General features: G+C 41.0%; 1 protein-coding gene across 4 annotated transcripts in view; it reads right to left on the reverse strand.

Annotated features, from left to right (window-relative positions):
* Nucleotides 1-457: 457 nt before the first annotated feature.
* Nucleotides 458-27,478, reverse strand: part of rnf213a (ring finger protein 213a) — a 30,915-nt gene continuing 3,894 nt past the window's right edge. Inside the window, exons 3-67 of one of the 4 annotated variants that reach the window (XM_034893080.1) lie at nt 27,296-27,444; nt 26,221-26,904; nt 25,938-26,098; nt 25,680-25,847; nt 24,573-24,778; nt 24,156-24,445; nt 23,804-24,063; nt 23,484-23,699; nt 23,193-23,385; nt 23,047-23,102; nt 22,648-22,819; nt 22,409-22,549; nt 22,189-22,287; nt 21,982-22,104; nt 21,543-21,726; nt 21,159-21,332; nt 20,811-20,963; nt 20,110-20,729; nt 19,803-19,962; nt 19,506-19,723; nt 19,227-19,364; nt 18,960-19,127; nt 17,308-18,595; nt 17,019-17,200; nt 16,748-16,903; nt 13,052-16,660; nt 12,838-12,962; nt 12,602-12,718; nt 12,395-12,519; nt 12,188-12,310; nt 12,029-12,093; nt 11,779-11,932; nt 11,546-11,687; nt 11,270-11,461; nt 11,025-11,155; nt 10,786-10,943; nt 10,484-10,690; nt 10,075-10,262; nt 9,841-9,961; nt 9,621-9,721; nt 9,340-9,522; nt 8,932-9,098; nt 8,728-8,830; nt 8,522-8,636; nt 8,177-8,384; nt 7,873-8,072; nt 7,639-7,761; nt 7,436-7,546; nt 6,945-7,187; nt 6,774-6,849; nt 6,642-6,676; nt 6,452-6,552; nt 6,188-6,344; nt 5,855-6,029; nt 4,651-4,745; nt 4,265-4,516; nt 3,848-3,980; nt 3,454-3,537; nt 3,191-3,371; nt 2,805-3,006; nt 2,617-2,694; nt 2,297-2,494; nt 1,939-2,028; nt 1,611-1,789; nt 458-1,038 (exon numbers count right to left, since the gene is read on the reverse strand). In XM_034893080.1, the coding sequence (XP_034748971.1) occupies nt 882-1,038; nt 1,611-1,789; nt 1,939-2,028; nt 2,297-2,494; nt 2,617-2,694; nt 2,805-3,006; nt 3,191-3,371; nt 3,454-3,537; nt 3,848-3,980; nt 4,265-4,516; nt 4,651-4,745; nt 5,855-6,029; nt 6,188-6,344; nt 6,452-6,552; nt 6,642-6,676; nt 6,774-6,849; nt 6,945-7,187; nt 7,436-7,546; nt 7,639-7,761; nt 7,873-8,072; nt 8,177-8,384; nt 8,522-8,636; nt 8,728-8,830; nt 8,932-9,098; nt 9,340-9,522; nt 9,621-9,721; nt 9,841-9,961; nt 10,075-10,262; nt 10,484-10,690; nt 10,786-10,943; nt 11,025-11,155; nt 11,270-11,461; nt 11,546-11,687; nt 11,779-11,932; nt 12,029-12,093; nt 12,188-12,310; nt 12,395-12,519; nt 12,602-12,718; nt 12,838-12,962; nt 13,052-16,660; nt 16,748-16,903; nt 17,019-17,200; nt 17,308-18,595; nt 18,960-19,127; nt 19,227-19,364; nt 19,506-19,723; nt 19,803-19,962; nt 20,110-20,729; nt 20,811-20,963; nt 21,159-21,332; nt 21,543-21,726; nt 21,982-22,104; nt 22,189-22,287; nt 22,409-22,549; nt 22,648-22,819; nt 23,047-23,102; nt 23,193-23,385; nt 23,484-23,699; nt 23,804-24,063; nt 24,156-24,445; nt 24,573-24,778; nt 25,680-25,847; nt 25,938-26,098; nt 26,221-26,904; nt 27,296-27,444 (15,563 nt within the window). In that variant the 3' untranslated portion in view covers nt 458-881. Of the gene's footprint in view, nt 1,039-1,610; nt 1,790-1,938; nt 2,029-2,296; nt 2,495-2,616; nt 2,695-2,804; nt 3,007-3,190; nt 3,372-3,453; nt 3,538-3,847; nt 3,981-4,264; nt 4,517-4,650; nt 4,746-5,854; nt 6,030-6,187; nt 6,345-6,451; nt 6,553-6,641; nt 6,677-6,773; nt 6,850-6,944; nt 7,188-7,435; nt 7,547-7,638; nt 7,762-7,872; nt 8,073-8,176; nt 8,385-8,521; nt 8,637-8,727; nt 8,831-8,931; nt 9,099-9,339; nt 9,523-9,620; nt 9,722-9,840; nt 9,962-10,074; nt 10,263-10,483; nt 10,691-10,785; nt 10,944-11,024; nt 11,156-11,269; nt 11,462-11,545; nt 11,688-11,778; nt 11,933-12,028; nt 12,094-12,187; nt 12,311-12,394; nt 12,520-12,601; nt 12,719-12,837; nt 12,963-13,051; nt 16,661-16,747; nt 16,904-17,018; nt 17,201-17,307; nt 18,596-18,959; nt 19,128-19,226; nt 19,365-19,505; nt 19,724-19,802; nt 19,963-20,109; nt 20,730-20,810; nt 20,964-21,158; nt 21,333-21,542; nt 21,727-21,981; nt 22,105-22,188; nt 22,288-22,408; nt 22,553-22,647; nt 22,820-23,046; nt 23,103-23,192; nt 23,386-23,483; nt 23,700-23,803; nt 24,064-24,155; nt 24,446-24,572; nt 24,779-25,679; nt 25,848-25,937; nt 26,099-26,220; nt 26,905-27,295; nt 27,445-27,478 lie in introns of all 4 variants that reach the window. The other 3 variants (XM_034893082.1, XM_034893081.1, XM_034893078.1) reach the window with 3 other exon arrangements.

Raw genomic sequence — 27,478 nt, forward strand, 5'->3', positions numbered from 1 at the left:
TTGACTGAGGATATGAATAATTAGACATGTTATGGCAATACTACTCACACAGTGATTAGCCAGCAAGTGGATGGGGAAGCACCGAGCCACACTAGCATGAGGTGAATAATATGTCACATTTGAAACACGGTTTATGTAATATTTTCTGATAATACAAAAACAAGTCCACAAGTGAAATGCGGTATGTGTTACCAAATAAACAAAACTGAAATGTAAGAGATAGGAAATACACTTTAAGGAAACTTTTTTCAAGGAAACATTTTTTTTTGGAGAGTGAATTTAAAAAGTGGAAAAAAGGCAAGTGCAATTTTAACATACATATGGCACATCAACGTAACATGATAACAGCGATACAAAAAGGATGAAACTGACAAAACAGTCACTTTAAGTGACATGTTTTTCCTGTTAAAGTGACTTAGGTCAGGGTGATTTTCAGACTAGTCCTTCTAAATGTTTCACCTGAGTTGAATTCAGATTGTTTTTCTGCTTCTTCGGGACAGACAAATTCACATTACAAGTAAAGTGCCTGAAATAAGACTTTCAGATGTACAGAAAGTCTGTACATGTTGGTGCTCAAAAAAAAAAAAGAAAAAAAAAGCAAGAACAGATAATCCAAAGAAAATCCCCAGAGTTCACCTCTCTATACAGGTGAGCTGTACATGTGACCTGCACACCTATTTTGTGGTCCTATGAAGCTAAACATAAGTGCTCTTAAAAAGGCACATCTCAGGATAAATATGTGTAAAATACAGAACTTATCACATATGAATACCCATACCACTTCAATACTGTTGATTTGTCATGATTGTAAACTTCATCCGAGGGATTTGATGAAATCAAATAAAGGAGGCAGACAACACAACAACCCTTTTATCTGATCCTCATTGTCGCTGACCGCGTTCCTGCTTGAAGGCCACGATGAACTTCCAGGCTTCAACATACTGGGACAGGCAGATCTCGCCTGGGAAGAGTTCGCCCACATCAGGGGGAGTGTCCAGGTCTTTGCACTCCATGTAAGACACCAGCGTGTCTTTCAGGCTTTTAAGAGACAAAACATATACTTCATATATGATCATACTTCATATGTGATCTGACATCACACATACATGCATACACCAATCTAAATAAAATAAAAACATGTAGCAAAAACACCTGGCACATTTCACTGAGGCAGAGGAGTAGAGGTACATTTTGAATAATTGATCCAAAAAAAAAGCTAAGTTAACGACTACGTTACTTAATAGCACAGTATTTACTTGGACATAGAGTTTTAACTTCATGGGATATCCACAAGCCACCATCAAAAAAAAAAAAATTGTAAAAAACAATCTCACTGTTTGTCTCTGTTTTTTTTCCTGTAAAATGTTGTGAGCCAGCTCTGACCAAAGTTATCTTTAGGTTTGTTTGTGTGCAGCATGCTTCATCGTGCCAAATTAAATAATTAAGTAATGTAGGAATGGAACAAGATCCATTTTGTTACAACAAAGAGCAAAAACACGGCAATAGATTTTTCCTTTTGAATGATCCGGCCTTAATTTGAGACACAATTTTAAGAATGTACTGTATAGACAAGTGAAAGGGTTATTATTTAAAAAAAAAAATTGTTTTACCTCCAGTCAGGCCTGTAGGTATCAGGCGCATTGGGCTTTTTAAGGACCAGCACCAGAAACTCGTGCATCTCCAGCAGGAAAGAGTCAGCGCTGCTCTTAGAAAAGAAGCCAGTTAGCAGCCTGTGCTCATCCTCACTCAGGGCCTGTTTGTACTTCTCTGAGACTTCCACAAAAGGATCCTGAAGAACACAGAGTTTATGGAATAGACAAAATAATTATACTGGACTTTCATACAGAAGGATGTATTAAAGAAAATGTAAGAAGCAACTGCTACCACGAATAACATTAATACCATTTTCACCTCGGTACCAGTATACTACTGCCTTACCCTCTTGAGCCGCAGCATATTTTCTGATTTGAGTGAGACCAACAGCTGCCACAGAGCCACACAATGCTTGAGACAGCACATACTCAGAGCCTGTGAACAAAGAAGGGAGAACATGGAACATTGGATCTCATGTCTAGCACAAAAAGATCCACAGTACTTAAAACAATGTTTACTTAAATCAAACACTCATGGAGTAGTAAAAGTAGCAGGGAGTAAAAGTATAGTATGACAGCACGAAAAAGTCAGACAACAAAAAAGTTGCTTTAAGGGGCAGATTTGGCTAATTGTTTGTGTACAAAGTAACACAATGGTCTGTGGAAACGAGAGATAAAATAACCGGTGACTCCGACAGGCTGACCTTGAGGATAGGTGCAGCCATCTGGTTTCCCATCTGCAGCACCTCCTCCAGGTAGCAGGACAGCTGCATGTGAGGCTCTCCCCCGGTCATGGCCAGAAAACCAAGGGCCACTTCCAGTGTAGACAAGGCATCACACACCTCACTGTAGGAGTGCAACTCCCCAGCCACGGCAAACAGCGTGAGAGTCTGAAGAGGCTCCTGTTTGCACACAGACACAGGTCAGATCATCTCCTTAGGAAATTGTCTACAGCAACATGGTGATGTGCTATCTGTGATCCATGGAAGGTAGTTCCAGTACTGTACTGTATATTACAACTTACTTGCTGGACTTTTGCTTTGACATCCTTCAGGATAATCTCATAGTTGCGTTCATGTCTGTTCACTAGTGTTGGGAGGCCCTGTGGAAAAGGAACAGAGGCATTAGGTATTTAAAAAAAAAGAAGAAGAGAGAATTCCAAAACAAATAGGAGTCATTTCTGAGCTTTGCATGTGCTTTCCATTTGCTCACATTGAGAGTGATGAGAGGTTTGCCCAGTAAGAAGCGGGAGACAATCTGTTGCTGGATCTTGGGCAAGTCGTACTCGTGTAGAGTCTCCTGGCCCCTCTCAATGCTGTACTGGGTGTTGGACAGAACCAGGGGCATCAGGTCCCTCTGCAGCTCATACCGAATCACATGCAGGTCAGTCACATCCGCCGGGCTCACTTTGTAGCTGGGGGAAGGATAAACAGATTCATTTAAAAATGATAATTTTAATTAATTCTTTCTATCCTTTTATCAATTTCTCAGAAATATTCATACATAAATGCAGTATATATTTTGGGCAGACGTTTACACACTATGTTCTTATAGCTAAACATGTGTAAGTGAGAAAAATGTGGCATGAGCGCCCCCACCTGGTCTCCTCTCCAGTGTGTTTGTCCACACAGTAGACTAGGTCATTGTGCAGGGCAATGAGGTAGCTCACAAGGGCTGTAGAGCACAGGCCTGGGCCTTGTCGCCGTGGTAACAGCACCTTGAAATCACTGTCCAGGTCCAAGTCATTCTGGCAGAACTCAGCTGGGATCTTGATCTCCCCTAAATGACAACATTTCAATTCAAGTTGAATCAGGATGTTGGACAGGCCAGCGTTAGTGTACCAAAGTGTGTTTGTATTTACCATTGGTGGCCAAAGACACTCTGAGCTGATTCCAGGTTGTCAGGAAGATCCTGATGTGTTTATTATACCAGGCTTTCAGTGAACCTGCACACATGAAAGCAGCATGACATGCAGTACATTGGATAGACTGTCTATAGCATATTAAGACATCTCCTGTGTGGGAGAGATTAAGTTATTTTAAGAACACTCAATCACCGTCTCCTTCCAGGTTAAAATAACTTATTTCTTGGCAAGCAGGTTCTTCACTTGCAAGTCGCCAGCTATTTTACGAAGACATTTCCAAGAAAGAGGTAATTAGGAACTGCGTGGAACTTTGCATATCTTCTGGGAGTGAGTCATTCAATTGAAAAAGTTGAAAACCACTGGCGTAGACAGATGTAGTTAGTTTCAGTACCTGCTTTCTGAATGTGGAGGAATTCTGCAATGGTGCCACAAGTCACCTCAGTGTTGTTTTGAAGCTTCTTGACCAGATCTCTCTGGAGCGTAAGGATATCAGGAAGGTGCTTAACCAGTCGGAGCTCTGTTTCCTAAAATATAATATAATATAATGTATTATGTATATACCCACACATATACATACATACACACACACACACGTAAAGTATACACACACAGACACACACACACAGACACTGTATGAACTGGTGTGTTCAATCGCACTTTTACAAACTGGTTAAGTATGTGAAAATTAAAGCAGCCACAATTTATTAAAATATGTTGTGTGTCTTGCAATATCAGTTTACATTTATGACAGGATTATTTTTGCTGACTTTTAAAAGTGGAATTCCATCTCAGGAGACCGTTTTCTTACCTTATGCAGAAATCTCCAGAGCACCGGCAGGGTGTCTTTGCCATCATTTTGCTCTACAATGTGGGTGAGGCTCAGCAGAGAAACTTCCTCCCTGCAGCTCCACACGACAGAACCGTGGATCAGAGAATTTTGGGGAAGTGAGGCCAAGAAGAGACGGGGTTCGCCAAACATGAGCTTCATGATTGGATTGGCAGAGATGCGAGAGTCGGCCCGGATGAATGTGTTCACTTCCTTTAGCTGTCTATCCAAGTGCTGTGAAGGAGAAAATGACATAAGAAAACTAGTTATATGCACATATTTTAAAAACAGGCAAAATGATATGCTGAAATTAGATGACGTGCTTTATTTGTTCCCTTTTAGAGCAAATGATCAAATAGTATTTTTACCTTCAGCTGAGGTGTGATGAAGACGTTGCTCACTTCCATTTCCCATCCATTTCTAGCCTCTTTGGTGGAAAGCACGTTATTATAAAGAACCGGCCCTGAAAGGAAAGACCAGCTGTGTTAAATAGTATGAATAATCCAGTGAATCTATTGTTTCATTTTTTGAGGGCCAGATGTATCCTATGGCAGCTCTAAAAAAAATACACATTTTTCCTATAGTAACCACTGTAATTACATCACCATATCATTCCTGGATCATATGGAAAGATAGGGGTAGCATTGCAAATAACAATCCTGACACCCGGATCCTGCATTTGTTGCCTTGAGTGACTTAAAATCACTCAATATAAAAGTAACACCTTCATTACATTCCATGTGTACATACAGTGCATGTGAACACCACACCATTTCTGACCACTGGAGGGCACCGCTTCCCTCTCTTTTCTATTTTCTGTCACTATCCTGCAGCCCACACCTTTCAGTAACAAGGAAGAAGAAGGTAGTATGACAGGTCAGACACACATCAAGATGTTGGGTCTGGGAACTCATCATTGGCAGGGCTCAATCAGACGGATGGGATAAATGGCTGTCTTTCAAATTTCCTCTGCACACAATAGGATTGCGCTACAACCAACCAGAGCAACGCTGGTTGACGATTTAACTGTTGGTATATCCGGTCAAGAAAATTCTGAACACATCTTCCTTTTTTAAGAATTCTCTTCAGTGCCGTTCTTTGTTCTTTTCTCAAAGAAAGGCTTAACTCCAAGACTTCCTATGTCACAGCCAAAGCTGATTCAAAACACCACGGCTCGCTAGTGGCAGCAGCCATCTTCTTTGTTTTCAAGTAGCAGAGAACTCTGACGTCCTTATGTTAAGCCTACCCACCGACTCTATACCCGATGTGATTGGCCTGACCAGAATTTGTTTTTTTTTACAGCTCGCAAGCCAACGGAGAGTTGCTAGACTAACCCTTGCTGCAAATTACATGTGCTGCCGCCAGGGTGCGTCCATATTTCAAAATTAAGAAGAAGATTCTGGAGCAACACACTTTAGAAAGATGCTTTCAGTACCTTAGAATTAAAGTGAAAACCATAACAATGCTGCACTAAAATGATGGACACGGATTGGTATATTTCTGGTATCATTATGTTGCTCCAAATATTGACACCGCTCATAATATTGTTACAGTAGGTTTGTTGTTCTTTACATGTTTGTTGCTGATTGGGTTCCAGGAGGCTGCTGATGAGCATGTGAACAGCGCTGACTGTGTCGTCGGTCCCTTTACCCAGGGATCGAATAAGATGTTTGATGTCCTTTCGCAGGTGAGCAAGTAGAAATACACCTGGGTCAGGTACTGGAGGCTTGATGATGGCAGAGATGAACTAGAAACACAAGTAAAGTGGATGACTGACCAGACTCCTCCTTTTTAAATGCAAACAGCAATACATCCACGGTGCTATAACACTAGAATGTGTTTTTTTGCTGCACCTATAAACACTCATGAATATGTTGAAAAAACTGTACTCATTATTTAAGCTACCTGTGGTTGGTTGCAGGCACCCAGCAGCATGGCCATGTGAGTGAGCATGCGGACCATGGTGAAGGGAACAGGTGAAATGCTCTTTGTGTCCATCATGTCGGGATTGTCCCTGCGACTGGGGTCGCCAAGGATGTGGCCTTTCTGAGTGCGGTCACCCCTGTGAGAAGAAAATTTATAAATGAATACAAATTAAAAGAAAATGTAAACTAATTAATTATATTCTGTATTCCATTCTTTTTTATAAGTAACTGTTAGACATCTTACTGCAATTGAACGGCTTGAAATCCTACCACAGGAATGTGGTTGTCTCCTCCAATTTCAACACCACAATCCAAACAATGACTTTTTTGCATGGGCTGGCCACACTAAAGAAAAACAAACAGGACGCAAAGAAAAATTATCCTTCAGAGCATTAAAAGAATACTATAAAAAAGCCAGACTGAATGTAGCATACCTCTCCAATGGTGCAGGGGTGACCATTTGGGCAATCTGTGGTAAAGGTAAGTCAGAAATTACATAAAGAAGTATAGAATTTTCAACAATATGTGAGTACAATGGGTGCAGCTTTTTGTATCTGTTTACTTACGGTACCACTGCAAATGTCCCATAGCTTGTTGAGCCACTGCTAACATGTCCTCTGGCATGGTTGGCAAGAAGGCTGCCTGTACAAAAAAATAAAATCACATTCAATTCAACTACAAAAAGAGGAGGCCTAGTTGCCAACCTGAAAGCAGCTGACAGTATACACACTCTGTACCTGCATGTTTTGAGGTGCCAATGCAAGCTGCTGCAGGGGAGCTAAGATCGCCTTGTTCCCGCAGATCACGACAGCAGCCAGATGAATGGTTAATTCCACCGACATAGACTGGGCACCAGGGGCCCCAGGACGGACAACCAATGGCCCCAGTTGGTTGGTCACCAAAGACTTGGCAAAAGCCTTCATCTGTGGGCTGGTAAGGAATTTGGAGTTCTGGATGTAGGCCATTAGGGCTTCCAATTGCTGCAGGTACAAAGATAAATAAATATAAGTAATTAGTCAGTAGTTTAATGACAAAGGCAGAAAACAGTCCAGTAAAGAACTGCATTTTGTGTGTTTGGTTCCCATTTCCAAATTGCAAGCAAGATATGACATGAAAACAAGTTAGATGAACTCACAACAAGTTTTTTTACTTGTGGTCATCTGCACAAATGGTTGCAAACTGATTATATCCGAGCAGCTCATAAGGTCTTAATTAATATAAGATCTACCTCAAGCTTGGGATGGAAGCTAGCATTGGCTTCTCTGTAGAGAGTGGTGACTTCTCTGTACAGCGCCAACAAAAGATAAACTGTGGTACACTGTGGTAGGCATCTGCACCCCTATGAAGAAAAAGAGCAACAAGATCCCCATGTAAACAAGCACACAAAAACAGTGGCCTGACCAAATGCTTATTTACCAACAAGAAAGTTACCTCACAAGTCTCGTCCAGTCCGTCCATTTTGCCTTCCATTACTCCCTTTGCGACAGCATTTCTGATTGTCTTGTAATGCTCCCCACACACAAGATACTGGTCTATTGCGGTGGCTTCTTTACTCTGGGTGTAATCAAAAATTCAACCACACTATTTAGTAACTGCTAGCATTACATTTAGAATGCAACAGTGCCTTTATTTTGGCACTAAAAATCATAATGTGGGTAATTGAACCTTTTGCAGCACTTCTTCAGGGAAGAGCCAGCGCATGTCATCCACTTTGAGAAGTTTCAGGACAAACTCCACACCATGTTGGCTGCAGATCTTACGGATCAAGTAGACACGATACCAGTCGTTTCTACTGCGCCTACATAAGTTCATCACACTGGTCAAGAAGGCTGTGGTTCCACTTTGACCTGTCTTCTGAGCCACTGCTGTGATTAAAAATGGAATTACATTTTGGTAAATTTAAAACATTCTAAAACACAAAGAACAGTACTTGAGAAGATAATCCTGTTCTTCATCAAAATGAAAACACCTGTTGCTCTGAGGTTTTCCACGATGAGGGTAGCAGCTCTATCCAGGTCCATACGGACTCTGGCCACCTGCTGCAGATATTCCACAGTGGCTGTTTCGGCAGACTGATCATGTGATTGTAGGTAATCAGTCAGGAAGGCACTTTCATCCTGCAGACACACCTGCTGGTCTGCAATGGACCTGAACTGAAACCTTTCAAACATGGAATCCTAGAGAAATGAAAAGCGACTACCATATGAATGTTGCATCATAATGCAAGATACCAAAATCCACAGATGTGATTGACATATTTGCTTTTAATTTACTTTGTCGAACAGACAAAGAAAATGTCAGAACTCCTGTGTACCTCCAGGCAATTAATGTACAACGAGTAGAGTTCAGTTTTGTCTGTCTCCTCCAGGATGTTGCTCTGCTCAACCGCCACCAGATATTGCTGCAGGTAACCTTTAACTTCCTCAAAGCTTCAGAAACAGAAAAATATATACAACAATGAGAATGTTAGAAGCGTACATTTAAGTATGCTTTATCCAATGTGCAACGATAGCACCTTACCTGTACTTCAGCAGTAGTTTCAGCACTACTGACCGAACCACTGGATTTTTATCCACAGAGTCATCAAATGGAGAGAGCACCTTTGTCAACATCTGTCGATTAACTGAAAAAAACAAAAAGGATATACAAAGATGACAACACATGTGTAAGCAGATACATGGGTGTGCACAAACCCAAGTGACCAGGGTCAGAGCAGGGCCCTACCTCTGACAATGGGAACAGTATTGGCTTCCACCATGAGAAAGGACAGCAAATGGAAAATGACAGCTGAACAAGGGGGGGAGTTGTCCTTGAAGCACACAGTAGACACCAGGTCAATGAAGAAAGCATTGCACTGCTTCCTGAACTGAGCGTGCTGGTTGATTAGAATCCTACAAAAAAAAGAGAGAGACAACAAGCATTTTGTTCAAATGCATTACATGCCAGGTTTACACATTATGGAGTTACCTTGAGGAACTTATACCCGCACAGTGTGTGAGTGTTTGTCTGTGTGTTTGTGTGTGTCTGTGTGTGTGTGTGTGTGTGTGTGTGTGAAGCCCACCATATATGTACCTTTTATGAGAAGCAAACATTTAAATCAGTTATTGTTATAATCCACATGCAGTTACCAACCTTATGGCATCAGAAGGAACCATGGGAAAGTCGTCGTTAACTTGTTGCATGCAGAGGGGACAGTACATCTGACCAGGGACCAACCACTGTTTGATACAGGTAACGCAGTAGATGTGTTCACATGGCAGGCAGAGCGGATCTTGGGGGTCTGCCATACACACAGGGCACTGTGTAAGACCAAACCTGGAAAAAACATACAACAGGTGATGGATGACACAAGGTGGAGGAAAAGTGCAGTAGAGATTCTGATGAAGGCAAACGATAGAACACTGAATTTCTACCTGAAGATGCGTTCTACGGCTCCATCTTTGCAGGTTTTGAGCAAACCGATTACTGCCTCGAATGACTGCTGAGTTTTGAGGTCGGAATTTTTTTCCAGTATCTATGACAGAGTACAGGTAACACATGTTATTTAGGACAAAGGAACTCTTGTTGATGCAGTTTTATAGTAATTAACTAAATTCAAGAAAATTCAGGTTAGTACAAAGAACTCAGACCGACCTGACAAAGCCCTTTTGTATGCTCCAAAACTAAAGGTGCCAGCTTCTTCTCTACCTTCTCAATGCCCAACAGCATGTGTTCCACAAATAGAGAAAGAGAAAATATCCGATTCCATCCAGCTCTAAGAACAACGAAATACAGACAAATAACCATCCAGCTCAACTGAGCTAAAACATGATCTACTGCTAGCTGTCCCACCATTTAAATATATATATTTAGTTAAGGGTGACTTACTGGACTCTACGGACAATCGCCTTGCTCCTCTCTCCATAGTGTCTCACAATGTCTTCTGAGCAGTTCAACTCAATGGGAACCTGGAGCTTTTTGACCTGTCTGAGCCATGCTTGTCTTTGGGCATCTGTGCCCAGGACTCTAGGCTCAAGGTACTCCACACATGCAAAAGCTGCATACACATCAAGTACCTTGAAGACAGAGAAATATGATCAATACACATCACAGGCCACTAAAAAGGGCAACATAAGTAATATTAATTACCAAACATAATTTAATCGTAAAGTCAATTTTGTGAATGCCAAATTCAAAAACATTGAACGGTAGCAGGAAAGAGAAAAGAATATTTTTATATTATTATTATTATTATTATAAATGAATTATTTAAACTAAATAGTCTTTAGATGCTCACCATTTCATCTCCGTCTCTGGTATGATGATTCTTCAAGAGGTGCTGGGTCACCTGGGGCTCAATGCAGATCATTCTGGAGAGGTTCTGCAGTCGGTTTTTGAAGTCATGATAAGCAGCATGAATCCAGGGAAGAGATGCCACTTTATCAGTGGCATTGAGCTGCAATCGCAGCTCATTGACACAACAGTTTAGGGCACCACACAGGAGCTATGAACGCCAATAAGGAGTGTTAGCATATACATGCACACAACATCACACAAATGTAGTGTTACGAACGGCTTCAAGTAGTACAGAAACACAACCTGCAGATCTTCCTGACAAGTCACATTCATTGTCATGGAGATAAAATCCTGAAGGTAGCGTTGGAAAAACTCGGTCTGCATCTCTCGGTCTGCTTTCTCAATGTATCGTCCCAGTGGCGTCTTCCAAAAGAACTCATCAAACTCTTGTTGAGTGTGCCCTAACCGACATACATTTTAATTTAAAAAACAACATCTTGGTAGTGACATGCCAGTAATGAAAAGTGTTATCAGGCCATTACCTTCACGCTGAAGCGCATGAACCCAGAGTTCCTCCAGGTAGTCCTTGATCCTCCAGCTGAAGGGCATACTGCAACACATGTTCCTGTCTTGGGCAATGTAGTTCTGGACAAGGATTGTTCTTGTCCCAGAACTGAGATAAGAGAAAATGAAAATGTTCAATTATGTAAAGTAAACAGTAGGTTAAATCTTACCTATATAGGAATGTTGAATCCTTTACGCAAAGTGCAATATTACCACCACTCACTTGTGGTCCAATGTTAAGTGTGCAATTTCGAGCAGCTTCTCATTGCCAAAGATATCCAACCAAAGTCTCTTGACAAATTCACCACAGTTTGTATCTAGCAGGATGTCCAAGTTTTGGTTACGGTCAATGACTGAAAGCAGTTGTGCCAAGAGGGGGATGACCACAGCCTGAATGCGCTTCCATAAGGTGTGCCTGTCAACAATTCACAGTGATGTTAAACATAATAGGAATATAAGGCATCACATACATTTTGTATGCTGCAGCTGAAGCACTCACCTGAAGGTGCCACCTTCTTGCAAGGCATCAATGTTTGAGGCCTCCTTAATGACCCAGTTGCTTTTGATAGATGAGAAGGTGTTGCCATCATTAGTCACCAGCAATGAGTGAAGATGCCTCTTCGAAGTTTGCAGAAATTCACCTGATAAGAGTTTAATAACATGATGAGCAATGATTAAATTGATGAGCATGATTTCAACTGCAAAAACACAAAAAGAAAATGTGATTAGTACCTTTTACTTCGTCATTGTCACTGAGGAGTGTCAGCAGCATCTCAACTCTCCGAGTACCGCGCAAGCCACTTTCTACCTGGTCCCTCAGCATGCCTACCGCAGCCTGCACACAGCTCCGCACTAGTGTTGTAGTGTCCACAACATTATACAAGCCCTGCAGCAAGAGGAAAAGTCCGAAAAAATTTATATTGCAAAGTTACGTTTTTTTTCACAGCCGCAAATGTTTGAAATACATGTTGTCTGTACTCACATTTTCCTCTGACTCTGCTTCCTCATGCACATTTTCAGTGTACATGTCATCCACCTCCATGCCATCTCCATGGAAAATAATTTTGTTATTTATTGTTACAAAATAAATGTTATGTAGAGAAAATTATGATTTGCTATCAATAATTTCTCAATCAGTTACCTTCAGGTTGACTCATCTTGGTTTCAAAAATTTGACTAATAGTCATGTTTTGCAAGGCTTTGATGTCTGAAACAATGTCTTTTGACCGTCTGAGGTCATCAATGTGAACTGATTTCCAGGGGTCTGTAAACATTAACAAGTTTCAGATTATTCTTTGAACAATGTGATACAATTTATTTTTCTAATCACAAGTCATGGTTGCCTTACCTCCATGAAAGCAAACGTAGGAGGTCCCTCCTTCCATTCTTGGCAGTCTGGTAATGAAGTAGACAAACACCCTGCTTTCTGTGCTCTCCTGAGTTAGCTTGTTGATTTCATTTATGGATGAATACCTAAAAATGAACAGGAAAACTCAATAGAGCAAAACAATCCCACAGTTGTGCATACCCAACAGAGAAGAAATGTTGGACCTACTTTGCAGATGCAATGAGATTGGCACTGTGAGAGGCCTCATCAAAATCACACTGAATGAGGAGGATCTTGGTGCAGGGCCCAGCAATATTACTGCCATTTTCAGCTGTGAGGAAGTTCCTACAAGAAAACAGAGAATAGACATAATCTTTCGATTGAGATCATATATATATATATAAATATACACACACACACACACACACACACACACACACACACATATATATTCTTTAACAAACCTGATCTTCTTTAGGAAGGAATGCTCGGTGTCAAACTGCTGAAGGGAGAGGAGCTCAACACTATGCAAAACTTGCACTAGTGGTTCCAGGTCAGATGATGTCAGAAGTCTGGAGAATGTTGTCACCTATAGTTTAAAATAACAATTAACGAATTAATCCAAAATATCTACAGTTAGTGCTTTATTTTACACTAGTATGACAAATTCAAGGTTACCTCTGTGAAGGAGGAATAGCAATGGACTTCCTGCCTTGTGTGAGCGAGAATGAAGTCAGCTAAACAGTTGTTATTCTGCTCTTCAAAGTAGACCCTGGCCAGATTTTCGCTCTCCACCTTGGGAAGGCCTGTGCAGTCTAACCGTACAACTGAGTCTGGTGTGGCACATTTGAGCAGTATGAGTTTAGCCTCATCCAATATTCTCCGCTCAGGGTCTGAGATCTCCAAACTGTCATTCTGCTTCTCTATTACTTGAATTACCACAGAAGCACATGTGTCTGAGTGGTACCCGATGAAGACGTCTGGCAGTTGGTACTTGTAAGCCTGAGCTACTGATGCGTGTTGACTGCTGAAAGACACAAAAAGTCTCAACCATTTCTCTAATTCATCCACCATCCTCTTCTGCTCAGTTTTAAGGACAGTGTGGATGTCCAGGTAGTGTTTCTCCAGCCTGTTGATGAGAGGTATTGGGAACTGTTTGTAGACCACCTCTCTTTCTTCAATGACAATTAGCCGGAAGTCTTTGTGCACCCTACATTTCACACGGTGTGTTCCCAGTCCAAGGTCCACATATTTCTGTCCTCCCAAGCTGACATAGTATTGGTTGAGGGCATCATACAGACTTTCATAGAGGTTCTGCAAATTTAGGAGCACAACTGTTTGACCTGTCTCCATGCAGATCTTTACTCTGTTGATATTGCGGCAGATTTGGGTGTACTCTTGGTCTTTTGGGAAACTGGATCCAAAGATTATTTCTGGCTGACCACTTTTTGAAAAGAAGGTTTGCTGCAGGATCTGTAGTGCTGCGTAGTTCTTAGTTAGAACCAGCAGGTACCGACATTCTTCTTCTTGTCCAACTGTTTGAAGGTTTTCTCTCACAAACTCAATGGCACTGATGTTCTCCAGGTTGGGTGAAATCTGCAGACTTTTGGTAAAAACAGTAACTGCATCCACATCATCCTTGCCACTGAAATTTCTCAGCACTGCCTTCACAGTTTCTTCTGCAGTGGGCTTTCTTTGAGAAGCCCTGGCTGCTGCAAAAATCATTTTAATCAAGCTGTAATAGTCACGTAGGCCAAAAAAACCTTTGCCTTCTTTGTTGCAGATGTCTAAATAGGCGCTTGCAAAGGGTTGGAAAAAATCCCTGACCTTTTCCAAAACCATTGCATCAGACTTGCAAATGCCTTTAGCACTCTTGATGAGTTCCCTCTCATCAGGGTCACCACGGGAGACAAAAATGCCTCTGTTCATCTTTGCAGGGTCTAAAGCCCAGTTGGAGATGCCAATGAATCCAACCTTTTTGTGAGGTAGGGGCTCATCATCTATGCATCCCTCTTCTAGAAGTGGATGAAGGGTTTTCAGTGGCATCTTTGGAGAGTCCTCAGCCAGGCCAATCTCATCAAGAACCACAACTGATATGTACTCGTCCAGGTTCTTGCCTTCCTGAAAGCGTCCGCATTGCTTGAATGTATTAATGATGCCTTCTGGTGTTGAGTGAGGGCTGCACTGGAAGGAAACCAAATGGATCTGTTTAAGCTTTTTGTAGAGGTCAGAATGAGCAGCTTGGCCCTGCATTGCATCTGCTACCAAAGTTTTAGACAGAGATTTTGAGCTTCCAGGTTTTCCAACTAAGAAGAGAGGGATTCGTAGCTCAATGCAGATAACCATCATGAAGACATTCTCTTTAAGAGCACTGTTTCTTGCAATAGTATCCCCCATTGGCACACCACTTAGAAGTAAATCCTGCACAAGTGTGATTTCCTGCATTACTTTTGCTGGTAAGTATGCTTGTGGAAGGCATTTGCTGATTTCCTGTCGGTATTCATCCTTTTTTTCTAGGCATGCATGGTAGCACACTCCTATGGCCATGACTAGGGACCAGAGAACAGGGTCTCTCACTTCAGGCTGTCTGTGATGCCTTTCATTCTTCTCAGCATTTTGAGTAATCTCAAACTTTTCAAGCTCTGCAAACAACATGTCATGGTTGTCGTAGAACCAAACAAATGACTGCATACAGCGTTCAACATCTCTCAGGCTGACAAAACTGCATTCATCCTTTCTCATTCGCATGTACTTCTGTGAAGCTGAAAGGACGTCAGTGATCCACGTCAGGTAACTTTGATCAATTTCTTTGTTTTCAACCACTCTCTGCACAATCTGTTGGATGTATGTTTTCTCTGTTTGATCGTTTAACTGTCCAAAGTCCCACACCAGAGGGATCATGCTTGGAGGTAATGCTTGAACTCTATAGACTAATTGGCGAAGAGGGATGGACCCAAGCTTTTCATCAGTTTCTTCAGCTCGAACTTTGTACCCAAGACCAGCAGATTCTAACCTCTGAATCATCTCATCTGTGTGCTTTCGGTAAGGGTTGCATGCTGCAATAATCTGCAGTCCAGAGTTGGGTATCAAGCTTTCCCCCTTGACAGTCTTGTCACAGAGGACCTCCTTAATGCTGCTGATGGCATCGGTAGTGTTGGCCTCATCAAAGAAAAGAACAGAGTCAAATCCGTAGTCTTGCTTGTTAATAGAAGCAATGTCTTCTGCCTCTCTGATTTTGGTGTAAATCATCTCAGAAGTTGTCCCTCCATGCACCTTGACCAGTTTCATGTTCTCAGTGGCTACTCCGCTCCTCCGCAACTCACAAAGGAATTTGATGAGCCTCGTCTTACCACACCCTGTCTCCCCCATGATAATGACAGGGATGCCACATCTAAACCGCATATGGATTGCCAGCATCTTTAGTATGTTGTCAGTTGTAAGTTCATATGTTTCATCAGGGTCAAGAGGCCATTGGATACCAAGAACATTGCAGATTCTCTCTATTTTCTCCCCTCTTGGAAGGCAATCAAAGTTGATGTTGAAAGGGACTCTCTGAAGTATTAGGCCTTCATACAATTCTCTTGTCATGACATTCTTTTTTATCACCCTTCTTGAGGTGGGATCAATGGCATCAACAGAGTTCTGTTCATTGGGCTGAAGATGAAAACCAATGAAGGTCATGGACACATGGTCATCATTAAAGAAGATGTATGGATGTGGTTCTGTTTCCCATCTCTTTCTGATCAGGAAAGGAGCTAAGTCTTCATCTCGAACACCAGACAGGTCCATCTGCAGCCTGCCAGGACTCTGGTCTGAGATGCTGAGTGATGGAGTGGCAAAGTCCTTTGCCATCAGAATCATGAAGTCCACCACAAATGTTTTGAATCCAGTCAGCGTGTCTCCAGTGAAATTAGAATCACAAAAAACAGATGTCTCACAGTCTTTCAGCTGAAGGTTAAGGAACCATGCAAAGTTCCTCAGTTCGGCCCAGGATGGGTCCATAATACCACAGTACATGAGAAAGATCTGAAGACATTCCAAATGTGACCCTTCAACATCCTGATATTTGAAAACATCAAGATCACTGTGGTTGTGAAACCTTGTGAGATACTGGTATGGCCGCTGAAAGGCTTCACTCCTGAATTCCTCATCATCCATTAGTGGGTCGTCAGTGCTCACAATGGTAGGATGTTCTTGCTTCCTCATCTCTAGCATTAGCACCTCTTTGGGAGGTCGGCAGAAAATATTTGGAAACACGTCTGTGAATGTGCTGTTTATTGTTTGAACCTATGCAGAAAAAAAGAGATGGAACCACCAGTTTAAAATCAGATGACAAATGATTAGTGATAATGCCAAAATTGTAAAAGCTCTTACCTGCCGTGAGGCATTTCTGGTTGACATGACAGATGGCTCTAAAATCTCTATGACATACAGCTGCGTGTCACTGCACTTCCACGTCTTTCCCTCAGAGTCCATCAAATAGCGCAGGATTAACAATTTGAAAAGAAACTCATGGAGACCTTTCTGCACCTTTTCAATTACATAAAACAGACTCCATTAACACCATATGTAAGCTGCCGATACGTGTCCTATTACAGTAATACAGCTATATTGCACTAAGCATTAACTTGAGACTCATTATTACCGATGATGTGATGTCAAAATGGAACATCAGAAGTTCTTTCCTCTTGGGGGTGTTCAACAGAGATTGAAGGATGACATTCTCGTCAACATTTGGTTCAATCAAGCGGATGCATTTCATCACTGATGTCTTTTTGGTTGAGTGCTTCAGTTTTTCATAAAGTCTCTTGACATAGAGAGATTTACCTGCATTTAAAAGAAAAAAGGTAACTAACATAGGTATCAATAATCTTAGGAGTAAAATATTCACCATCAATAATTTGAAATAGCTAAGACTGTACATATATACTAACCAACACCAGCCCTTTTGGATGAGACAACACCAACGCACAGTCGGTCTTTGAATGCAGCTGCAGCACTGCATTGATCTGCTGGGACAACGTAGTGTTTGTAGAGGTACCCCTGGATCCTCGCCAATGGCTCCTGGGGAACCATGTGCAATCTGTACTGGCTGAAGGCTGAGGGAAGGTAGGCATGTTCTCTTTCCAAGCTGCAGATTATGACAAGTTTGTAGTCTTTCCTGCTCTGCATTTTCATTCGCTGATAAAAGTTCTCAACTTTAGAGCTCACATCATAAGTGAGCAGATCTCCATACAGTAGACAGTATATCTTATGTCCATTGTAGCCTGTGCTGAGACAGCGTCTGAGGAATAGCTCAACCTGTTCGTATGGTGTTGAGGAGTTGCACAGGAGGACTTCATCATAGGTGGGAAGTGTCTCTTCTTTGCTACTCATGTAAATAGAGATGCAACATGTCAGGACCTCATCATGTGGGCAAACAATGAGGTTTGGATTCCCGGCAGCCAATCCTTTAGGTAGCTGCCTCTGTATGAAATGCCCAATGTTATCATCAGAAATGCCTTCTTCACACTCGTCGTCTTTACTCTCATCTTCTTTGTTGCCCAGTATTTCCAACAGTCTTCCTAGACTTTTTATATCAAGAATGTGGGGAAGATAATTCTTCATGTCTTTCATATAAGCATTCCATATCAGATCAAATTTCTGAGAACCATCTGCTTGTTCCACAAGACTTAGCAGAGGATCCAGCTCACTAGTAAAGTCTGCATCTCCCAGCTCACTTCCTGGCACCATAACAAAAGTCTGGAACTCAATGTCTCCGTTTTCCTCTTGTGGTTTGGTGAGGATCTCATACTGGAGTTCATGCCAGACCTGCCTCAAGTCTGAGGCTGTGCAATTTGGTTTGACGAAGGAGAGCAGCATGAGTACTTGGTCCTCCATATTGGTCACATTTTGCTGAGTCAGCTTGCTGCAGAGGTAGACAATCTGTTCGGCTGTATAGTAGTTCAGATAGTAATTCTGGGATCTTTGTTTGTCCACGAAATCCATCCAGTAATGCAGGCACTTTTCCATTTTCCTGCAAAATTCTGGAAGCTGCTCCTCAATACTTCCCTCCACAATGACAACACTAAGAACACTGCCCAGGTTGAAGTCCATCACAATGCTGTGTTCCTCAGAGCTCAAACTGCAGTTGATTTGCGCTTCCCAGTGCCTGAATAGAGGATTTCCAGCAGTGTAGAGGGCAATGAATGCCTCAGCTAGTCTTTGAACACTGGCGAAAACCTGAAAAATAAATCTAAAGTCAAATGCAAATTTGAATGCTGTTAAACACTGACAATGATTACATATTCATTACATTTTATGCATTAAGTACACCCAAGTCATAACTGTTGATGTCAATAGATATTATGTCCCTGTTTGTCATACTTTATTATTCCTTGTATTTGTTTTATATTTGTTTTAATTATTGTGAATTTTGGTTACAACAACTTGAGGAATCTTCAAAGATAGAGAATGTTTGCTTATGATTATAATTATTATATAGAAGTAGTAGCAGAAGCATTGATATTTTAGTAGTATTTCAACTCCTATGCTAAAAAGATTGACCTAAGTTAATTAAATAAAAAAGCGAAACATTTTAATATACCTCTGTAAAATGATCAACTTCATTCTGCCCCTGATCACCTTTCCCAGACATAAGCATGAGTTTGTTCTGCAGCTCCCGCAGTTCCTCTAGTGAGTAGCAGCGCTTCTGCTGATGAGCCTCATCATGCTCCTCTGGAATCTGCAGCTTCAGGGCTGTGTCAAGAGTCAACTGGATTGGAAGAAATACTTTAATTGCAGAAATGTTGTTCTCAGTGAAAACATCTGTGCTGCATGTACACAAGGATGCCATCAGCTTTTTGTTATTCACCTTTTTAACACTTTGTGCACTGATCAGGTAGATACCCTTGTTGTTGATGGCTGATGCTAAAGAGAGAGATGACAGCTCCACTGATCCATGACTGTCCTTCACAGTCTTCAGCCATTCCAAATGGCGTGCACTGTCCCGCTACAAAAGAAGATAATTCTAAATTACGCTACTGAATATTATTTTCAATTTCATAAGGCTACTATGCCAACTGTTAGATAGTGTGATGTTTAAGAGTTGTTGAGTTCTTTCAGCCGTAGCATTAGCAAGGTGTCCTCTTACTAGCTTTTTTGGTAGGTTGCTGTCATTCTCCAAAGCTCTCCAGAGCTTCTTGAGCACCTCTTTGAGGACATGAAAACCAGCATCTGGTTTTAGCTCATATAGCATTGATGAGTAGCCGAGGACAGCATCGTGGAAGCAAGCAACGCGATCCACATCCATGTCATTCTCTCCCGCAGATATGGAAGCCAGGTCAACGAACACTTTCAACTCATTGATATCTAAAAAATAATAAATGTAATTAGACAGAATGAGCATTCAAATAAATTGGTTGGGACTACAGCAATTGACTATTCTTACCTTCAAGTGCATCTTTCACCCATCTAACAAAGTGTCCTCTGAGTCCCAGCTCAAGTAGGCACTGTCTCCGGGGCTCAGTGATGTCCACCAGGACCATCTTGGCCTGCATCAAGTCATTGTCAATCCGATTGAGCTGCTCTGTCTGAAAGTCTGCATGACTCTGAAGAGAGAAGAGATAAAAAGACAATATTACATTATTATTAAAAACAATAAAGAAACTTAAAACCTGAACGTGGTAAGCAAAGGGAGATTTTTAGCCTTATTCATTTTCACATAATCAGTCTTAGTTCAAAATATGGCCACTTACAACTTCTGTAAGAGTCTCGAGAACCCTGAAGTCCCCTTGAAGATGAAGTGTCTCTTTAACCATCATGATCATTTGAGCCGAAGCCACAGCTAGATGAAGATCGTGATACTGCTCGATCTGTTGAACCCTGCTGTGGATCCACTGTTTGTCGGTCGATTTATCGATCATGCACATGATGTCCAGGTCCAGTGCAAGCTCTTCGTACTTGCCCTTGTAATCTCTGAATAGCTGGTTTACCTCCTCAAGCCTAATGCTGCCATTCTTCAGACGAGTGTAGATGTCTTTGTAATCAGCAAAACAAGGCTCAAAAATGTCGTCATGTATCATTTCTGGTGTTGCCATAATGTCCGCTACTCCAATTTCGCCAGCGTTTTCGTCTTCCATTTCTTCAGTGGCTATGTGTTTGGCTTGTTTCTCCCAGCATACTTTGAATATATGACTCTCTCTAAAGGTGAACAGGACCTCTGTCATGTTTCTGATTTCTTCAACCAGATCGAAGTAGTTGACAACACCAGCATTGGCAGAGGGCAGTTGGTCAAATGGATGAACCTCCATGAAATGGTTCAGGGGCATGATCTCGATGTTGACCTGCTGTCTCTCTTCCATGTCGGCAACATCAACTGTCAAGGAAATTAAATAAGCATGTGTTAAATTTCCCCCAAGTGCGTAATCAAACCAAACTGACTGATTCTACACCATACCGGTCATATGTTCCTTTAGTTTTTGGCTCATTGTTAAGAAGACATCCACAAGCTCCTTCTCATGGTACACAGCTTTCACTTCATCCTCTCTGCACTGTAACAGCCTCCTCATTTTGGCATTATCCCTGTATTGTTGATTCTCAGAGAGGCAATCTGTACACGTACACACACGTACACACACGTACACACACGTACACACACGTACACACACACACACACACACGTACACACACACACACACACACACACACACACACACACACACACAAGCATGTTCTAGGGTTCTTTATTATTGAATGTTAAACAAAGATATTCAGAAATCTCTGCTGACAAGCAGACTGTTATTACCAATCTTCAGCAGATCTAAGAAGACGTTTCTCTTCTCCAAAATGATGTTAAGCATGCTGGTCTTAATGTTTCCATGGACCAGTTGCTTGTTGATTGCTGTGAATGAGGATATGGCTATAGCAATTCTGTCCCTGGCATCTGGAGAGAGCTTCTCAATCACATTTTCGTCTGTGCCTGCAATGATAGAAATTACATGTTAGTGTTTCTGTCTAAAACCACATTAATTATTACAATGATCAGTTTCTGCCATGAATTCAATCATTTACTGAGGCCTGGTTTCCTATCATCTGTTCTTTTACAATTATATTCTATCTGCCTACCCTACGGGAGTTTTCATTTTGGTGTGTGCATATTTTAATGGTTTATTAATTTCTGAGAATATACCGTGCAGTTTGAAAATGTCTTTGGCGGCAGTCCAGGAGAGGAGGTGATGAAGGACTAATTCTTCATCTTCCTGATAATTTCCTTGTTGGTCCTTTGGCCAAGATTTCTGGATAATGGCTGAGATGAGTTTCCCGAACTTCCAGTTTATCGTGAACCTCTCAAACAGCTTTCCCTCAGACTTGGTCTGTATATGAGGTTAAACAGGCATTAACATTACTGGGCATCTTTTAAACAGATTAGCTAAATCTGTGTTTCATGCTGTTCCTTTTATTTTTAAATAAGGACATTTTCCTGAATTTATTTTTAGAAGATTTAATTTGTAATTTACTCAATTCTGTCAATGGAATGTTAATTTTCTTCAACACGGCCAGAAATCTTATAAAATATGCAATTACTACATGAAAATTCAAAATGTGAATGAAGTGAAAGGGCTGTCTACCTGGCACAAAGATGTAACAGCCTCAAGAGCACACCTCTCAACACAAGCAGCAACGTGTGGATGGGATTTACTGAGTTCCTCTATTTTTGTGCAGTAAAATTCAATTTTATCCAATGCAGTTTCCTAAAACCAGACACATAAAACATATGTCACATTTCATAGTTTAACCAAAAAGTAACAGGGATGTGCAAAAGATATGTCACATACCTGTTTGAACTTGCCCTCAAAATCCATTGTGAATGTCTGTCTCCATTCTTTTGTGCACTCTTCATCTTTGAATTGGATGGCCATTATGTTGTTCCACGTCTGTAAAAATAAAAAAATAAAACATATTTCAGCTATCTCTACCACTGATGGGTTGTAAGAGATGAGTACACATGCATATTTTGTGTATTATTGATTTACTAAATCTAACAAATCTGCTTACTTCAATCTGTTTTGAGGTCTCAACACGGTACAGGGACCAACTCTTGTTGAGCAAACTCTCTTTGAAGAAGCGACTTATCCAGTTCCTCATAATGGAGGTGAAATCTTTTGCATATTGCTGCTCTCTTTCCCCTTCTTGAATCTCCTGAATGAGAATTGTTAGGACAGTATTTGAGAAAAACAAGATTTAAATCTGTCTGAAATGTTAACAGTTTGCCTTATAAGATTCACTTCAAATACCTGTTGCTTGTTACATTGAACATAGTCTGACACTGATGCAACCAGATTCATACAAGCCACAGGAATTTCAGGGTAGTGGGTATATGATGCTGATGTGACACCTTTGCAGAGCTTCTCCAACAGTTCCACTGCTGTTACTAGGCACTCTTTCCTGTAAGCCTCAGTCAAATAACTATAACACAAAACGGAAGGTTAAAGCATCACATTTAATAAACATGTCACCCTCCATGTTAAAATGGGATTTCATGATCTGCACAGCCATGTAGTCATACAAGAATATGGAAAGAACAAATAAAATGTGAACTAACAATTAAACCTACAAATACAAATAAACCGCCTGTGACTTCATGCCTTTTACAACTCAATAGAAAATCTAGCAAATTTAGAAGAGCAAATCACCTGTACTGTTCTTGAATGAGTTTTCCTTGGATATATGAGAGAATGTCAGATACTGTCTGTAAAGCAGAAATTCAAGAATATTAGTTTAATAAAAAACATACTATAATTCTGAAATATATAATTTTCAACTAGTGTTTCCACTTCACCTGGAAGTTACTGATTGTAATATCCTGAGGAGCCTTGTTAGTGAAAACATAAAGCATGTCCAAAAGCTCAATGTTAATGTTGATGATACAGTCCATCAGGTCATCAAATGGCATCAGGTACATGCAGGATCGCACTAAAACTGCATCAACCTCCATCAAGTGATTGTGGCTTTTCATCAAACTCACTAGTGCCCTGAAAACAGAAGAGTAAGTAAACATACACTGTGTAAAGTAAAATCCATCTATTTCCTAATAAATTTATTGGAAGATGTTTGTGTGAGGGACTCTTACTTCCTCTGCTCACTGTTCATGTATGTTGCTGTGGAACCAATGTCAAGGCCATGCAAACCAGCCCAGTTTGCGCCGTACTTCATGTTTCTATAAGTATTTATTTTAAAGGGCTTTGCAGTTCCTCTGAGGAAATGTAAGAGGGGTAGCACCAGAATCCATCGTGGCATTCTCAATTTTTTCACCTCCCGTATCAGATACACCAACATTTCTTGCAGACTACAACAAAGACCATTTTATTAGCATATAAATAGAAAAAAAAAAAATATATATATATATATATATATATATATATCAACAGCATTAATTGAATAGGTACCTACTCTTTGAAAATAGCAACATCCTGAGAAAACTCTGTCCAGTACTGGAGGAAGTCCTCTTTGTCTTTTTTGGGTAAACAGAGTGCACTGCAGAGCCTATGGAGCTCACCATCATCCAGTTTTAATTTTTGTTGACTCCATAAAAAGAGCATGATAACAGCCGCTCTCATGGGATCCTGAATGTAGAGCATCGCCCCGCTTCCATTCTTCAGCAACTGAGGAATCACCTTTGTCACCATGAAGTCCTTTAGCATCTTCCTCACCTAGGAAATTATACCAGAGACACAGAGAGACTAAGTTCGGCAGGCCATACCTGGGCGCGCCTAGACGTTTTCCACAAAGATTAGGAACTTACATCATCTTCCCCATAGTTTAAGGAGTACCACTTCTTTTGTTTTTCTTCATACACATAAGGTTCCCCATAAACTTGATAGAACTGATTCAGCTGGATCAGAAAACTTCTCAAATTGGTAGGGGTCCAGGTCCTGAGAAGATCAAATATGGTCTCGAGCATTATATTCCCCGCAATCTCTCTGCCTTGAATCAGAGTACTCCTTTGTTCAGGCCAGATTCTTTCTTTAATGCGTTTGAGCATGTTCTTCGTTGGCTCAGCACAGATGATGTCATCATATTGATGCCAGTCCCCTTTACAAAAAACATAAAATATACATGAATTGTCTGTAATTCAAATTTGTCATACTATACTAAATCAGATTCCATTTGCATGCAAACAAATATAATTACAGCTGGACAAAGTGAACGTAACATTTACCGTCTTCATTGACAAGGTGTGGTTTTACGAACAAACATCTGTTGGTTGTTTGGTGTGTAGAATCCAGTTTGTATATGTACTCATACGCATATTTTTGCGTTTTATTGTAATAGACAATATATTTGTATGGTATCGACACAGATTCAGCTTCACTTTTGAGTGTTGTTAGACTGCCCTCGACCAGAAAACCATGTTCACCAAGATCCCTGTGTGAAAAGGAAAATAAAGTCAAATGTACAGTATGTGGTGTTAAATGATGGTTCAAAGTTTTTGAAGTGGGGTTGTATGAGGTACCTATCCATAGTCAGTGTATTACATACAGTAGATGGCAGTCAGCAAGCCCCTAGTAAGAGGCATGCAGGAGTACCAACATGGAAGCTAAGCAATGTAATGCTGTAAACATGGGCCACAGCTAAACATATTTTTGCCATCTGACTAAAACTACCCAGTCAGCCCGAAAGAAAAAAAAAAGAAAAGTTTTAGTATACGCCATATTTTAAATATTTTCACTGCTTTACTTTGCCGTCAGGCAACCCAGTTTAAGTTTACACATGGGATTACACAATAATAATTTTATCTCACAGAACACAGGAGTTGCTGGTCTACCACTGCCTCAAATAAACAGTTTGTTGTGTTATTGTGGGACATTGGTGTTTTAAAAAGGGTTAGAACTAACAGTTCAGGTCTCTTTTCTGTCCAGAGTCAGACCTAAACACAGAGAATCAGCGTTCAGGTTTTATGCACCACACATCTGGAAAAAACTCTCAGAAGACTACAGCTTCTCTGCAATTCTCTGTTTGACACTGCCTGTTATTAAATCAAGTATTTGTTTATTATATTATATTATACTATACTGTATCGGTAGCTTAAGCCTGAGTTGGGGATTGTAGATGTAGTTATAGCAAGTTTGTCAACAAGCAAGTAGCATAATGAGTCAATACAAACTACGTGTACTTAAATAAGGCGATGATTATGGGAAAGTGTTATTTTTTTCCTAATCAAAACTAAATGCTGGGGGATTCTTTTTTTGCGCGTATCTTTGTTTCATGTGCCCGTGTGTTAGACCACCATCTAAGCTAAACAGACAAGTGATTTAAGAACACGTACCTGGACACATTCAGCTCAACTGCATCGGTCTCCCATGTCCCTATGTGGAGCCCAGCCCTGATGAAGATACGATCTTCTTTTGGATCGAATTTGAAATCTTTTGAAAGAACTGCATGGAAGTAAATAGTGAGTCTGTTTCGTGCAGCAATGGTGTTGTTCCTGGTCGGCCTGAAAAGCAAAAACAAATAAATACAGATATAGCAAATAACACACACACACAACTGGCATTGGTGATCTAAAGCACATGTGTACAACCACCTTTTGGGTGTCGGGCCAGCTGGGCTGCTGGACTGTGGTTTATCCTTAGTGCCGTCTTTACTTCCATGGTCAGCGTCGGAGGTTTGTGCTGCGGTCGAGGCCTGAACCACCATGTCCTCTACTGTCCCCTGCGGGTCCACACTGGAGCCTTTGCTGTCAGCCTGTACAAGTAGCATTAAATATGTAGGTTAAGTATACGCCTTAAACTCTTTTTCCAGTTAAAGAAAAAAATGTGGGCTTCTGTCAATAATGATTACTTTCCATACAGTATAGTCAACCTTACCTTTGATACATTTTGAGGGCCAAAAACCATCTGTTGGTTAGCTACCACAGCCTGCTTCTGTTTCTGGTCCTGCTGACTCTTTCCCTTCTGTTTGCTTTCTCCTGTCTGTTTCACATGTTGCTCCACGTTGGCATTCTGGTCCAGTGCAGGTTGTTTGGCTGTGTCTTTCTTGTTCTTTGAGTTTTTCTTTTCAGTCTTTTGTTCTTTAGCAATAGTGACCTTTGTCCCTTTGCCCGAACCTGACTGAGAAGTTGTAATGTTGCTATCACCTGAGATGGGAGTCGGAGTGTCAGCTGGTGCTGTGTTGAGCACCTGATCTGGAGTTGATTTTGGTGTGTTGCTCTCTCCTTTAGCAGGGTCACCTGGAGCTTCTTCAGGCTGTCCCACAGTTCCTGCTTCTTCTGTGGCAGCCGCCTTTTCCCTCTCAACGACGCGTGTGTCTTCAGGGCGTGCGGCAGGAATGTTAGCTGCTAAAGAACTAGGCTGGCTCTCCAGTGAGGAGGGCTCATCCTGGAGTGAGTCTGGTGTTTCATCCATTGCATTATCTGAGCTTTCACTGCCAGAAGAGTCTTTCCCATCCTGGGTCTTCCTCCCCTGGTTGTCTCCCAGGGAGAGATGGGACGGGTATTGGGCTGATGACAAGTTGCCATCTTTATTTTTTTTGTTCTTCTTCTTTTTCTTCTTCTGTGAAGGGCATGTGGTAGAAGAACAGCATTACAATCCACTTTTGTAATACTAAGTATTATTGATGGACTAACATTTTAAATGTCTAAAGATCTAAACAAAAGGCCTTTAGATGATGTGAAGTAACGTTAAGTAGGATATCATTATTAGAAATATTAACTGAAAGTATGTCTTTTTGACTTTTATTTTCAATGAACATGCCCAAGCATTCAACTGAAGTCTTAGTCCAATTGATTCTAGAGTCTGAAGTTGGCATAACATTTTAACCAAAAGGTAGACCAAACCTAAACTTATCTATTATTGGAAATATTAGAAAGAGATAATGGCATTCAGTATTTAACTCTTGCACATAGAAAGTCTGCCTTGTAGAATAACAGACATTCACACGCACCTTTTTCTTTGGTTGGCCAATGGTCTCATCATTCGGCCTTTTGGGAGATTTATCAGAGTCTTTCCTGTCCAAAGGTGGGTCGTTTTTCTCTGAAACTGATGCCGTAATTCCTGAGTCTGCTACCAAGGATTTGGGCTGATCTCTTGTATCTGGATTAAAGATAAATGGTATACAAATCAGACT

Source organism: Etheostoma cragini, chromosome 15 (assembly GCF_013103735.1).
Source record: "Etheostoma cragini isolate CJK2018 chromosome 15, CSU_Ecrag_1.0, whole genome shotgun sequence".
Taxonomy (NCBI): domain Eukaryota; kingdom Metazoa; phylum Chordata; class Actinopteri; order Perciformes; family Percidae; genus Etheostoma; species Etheostoma cragini.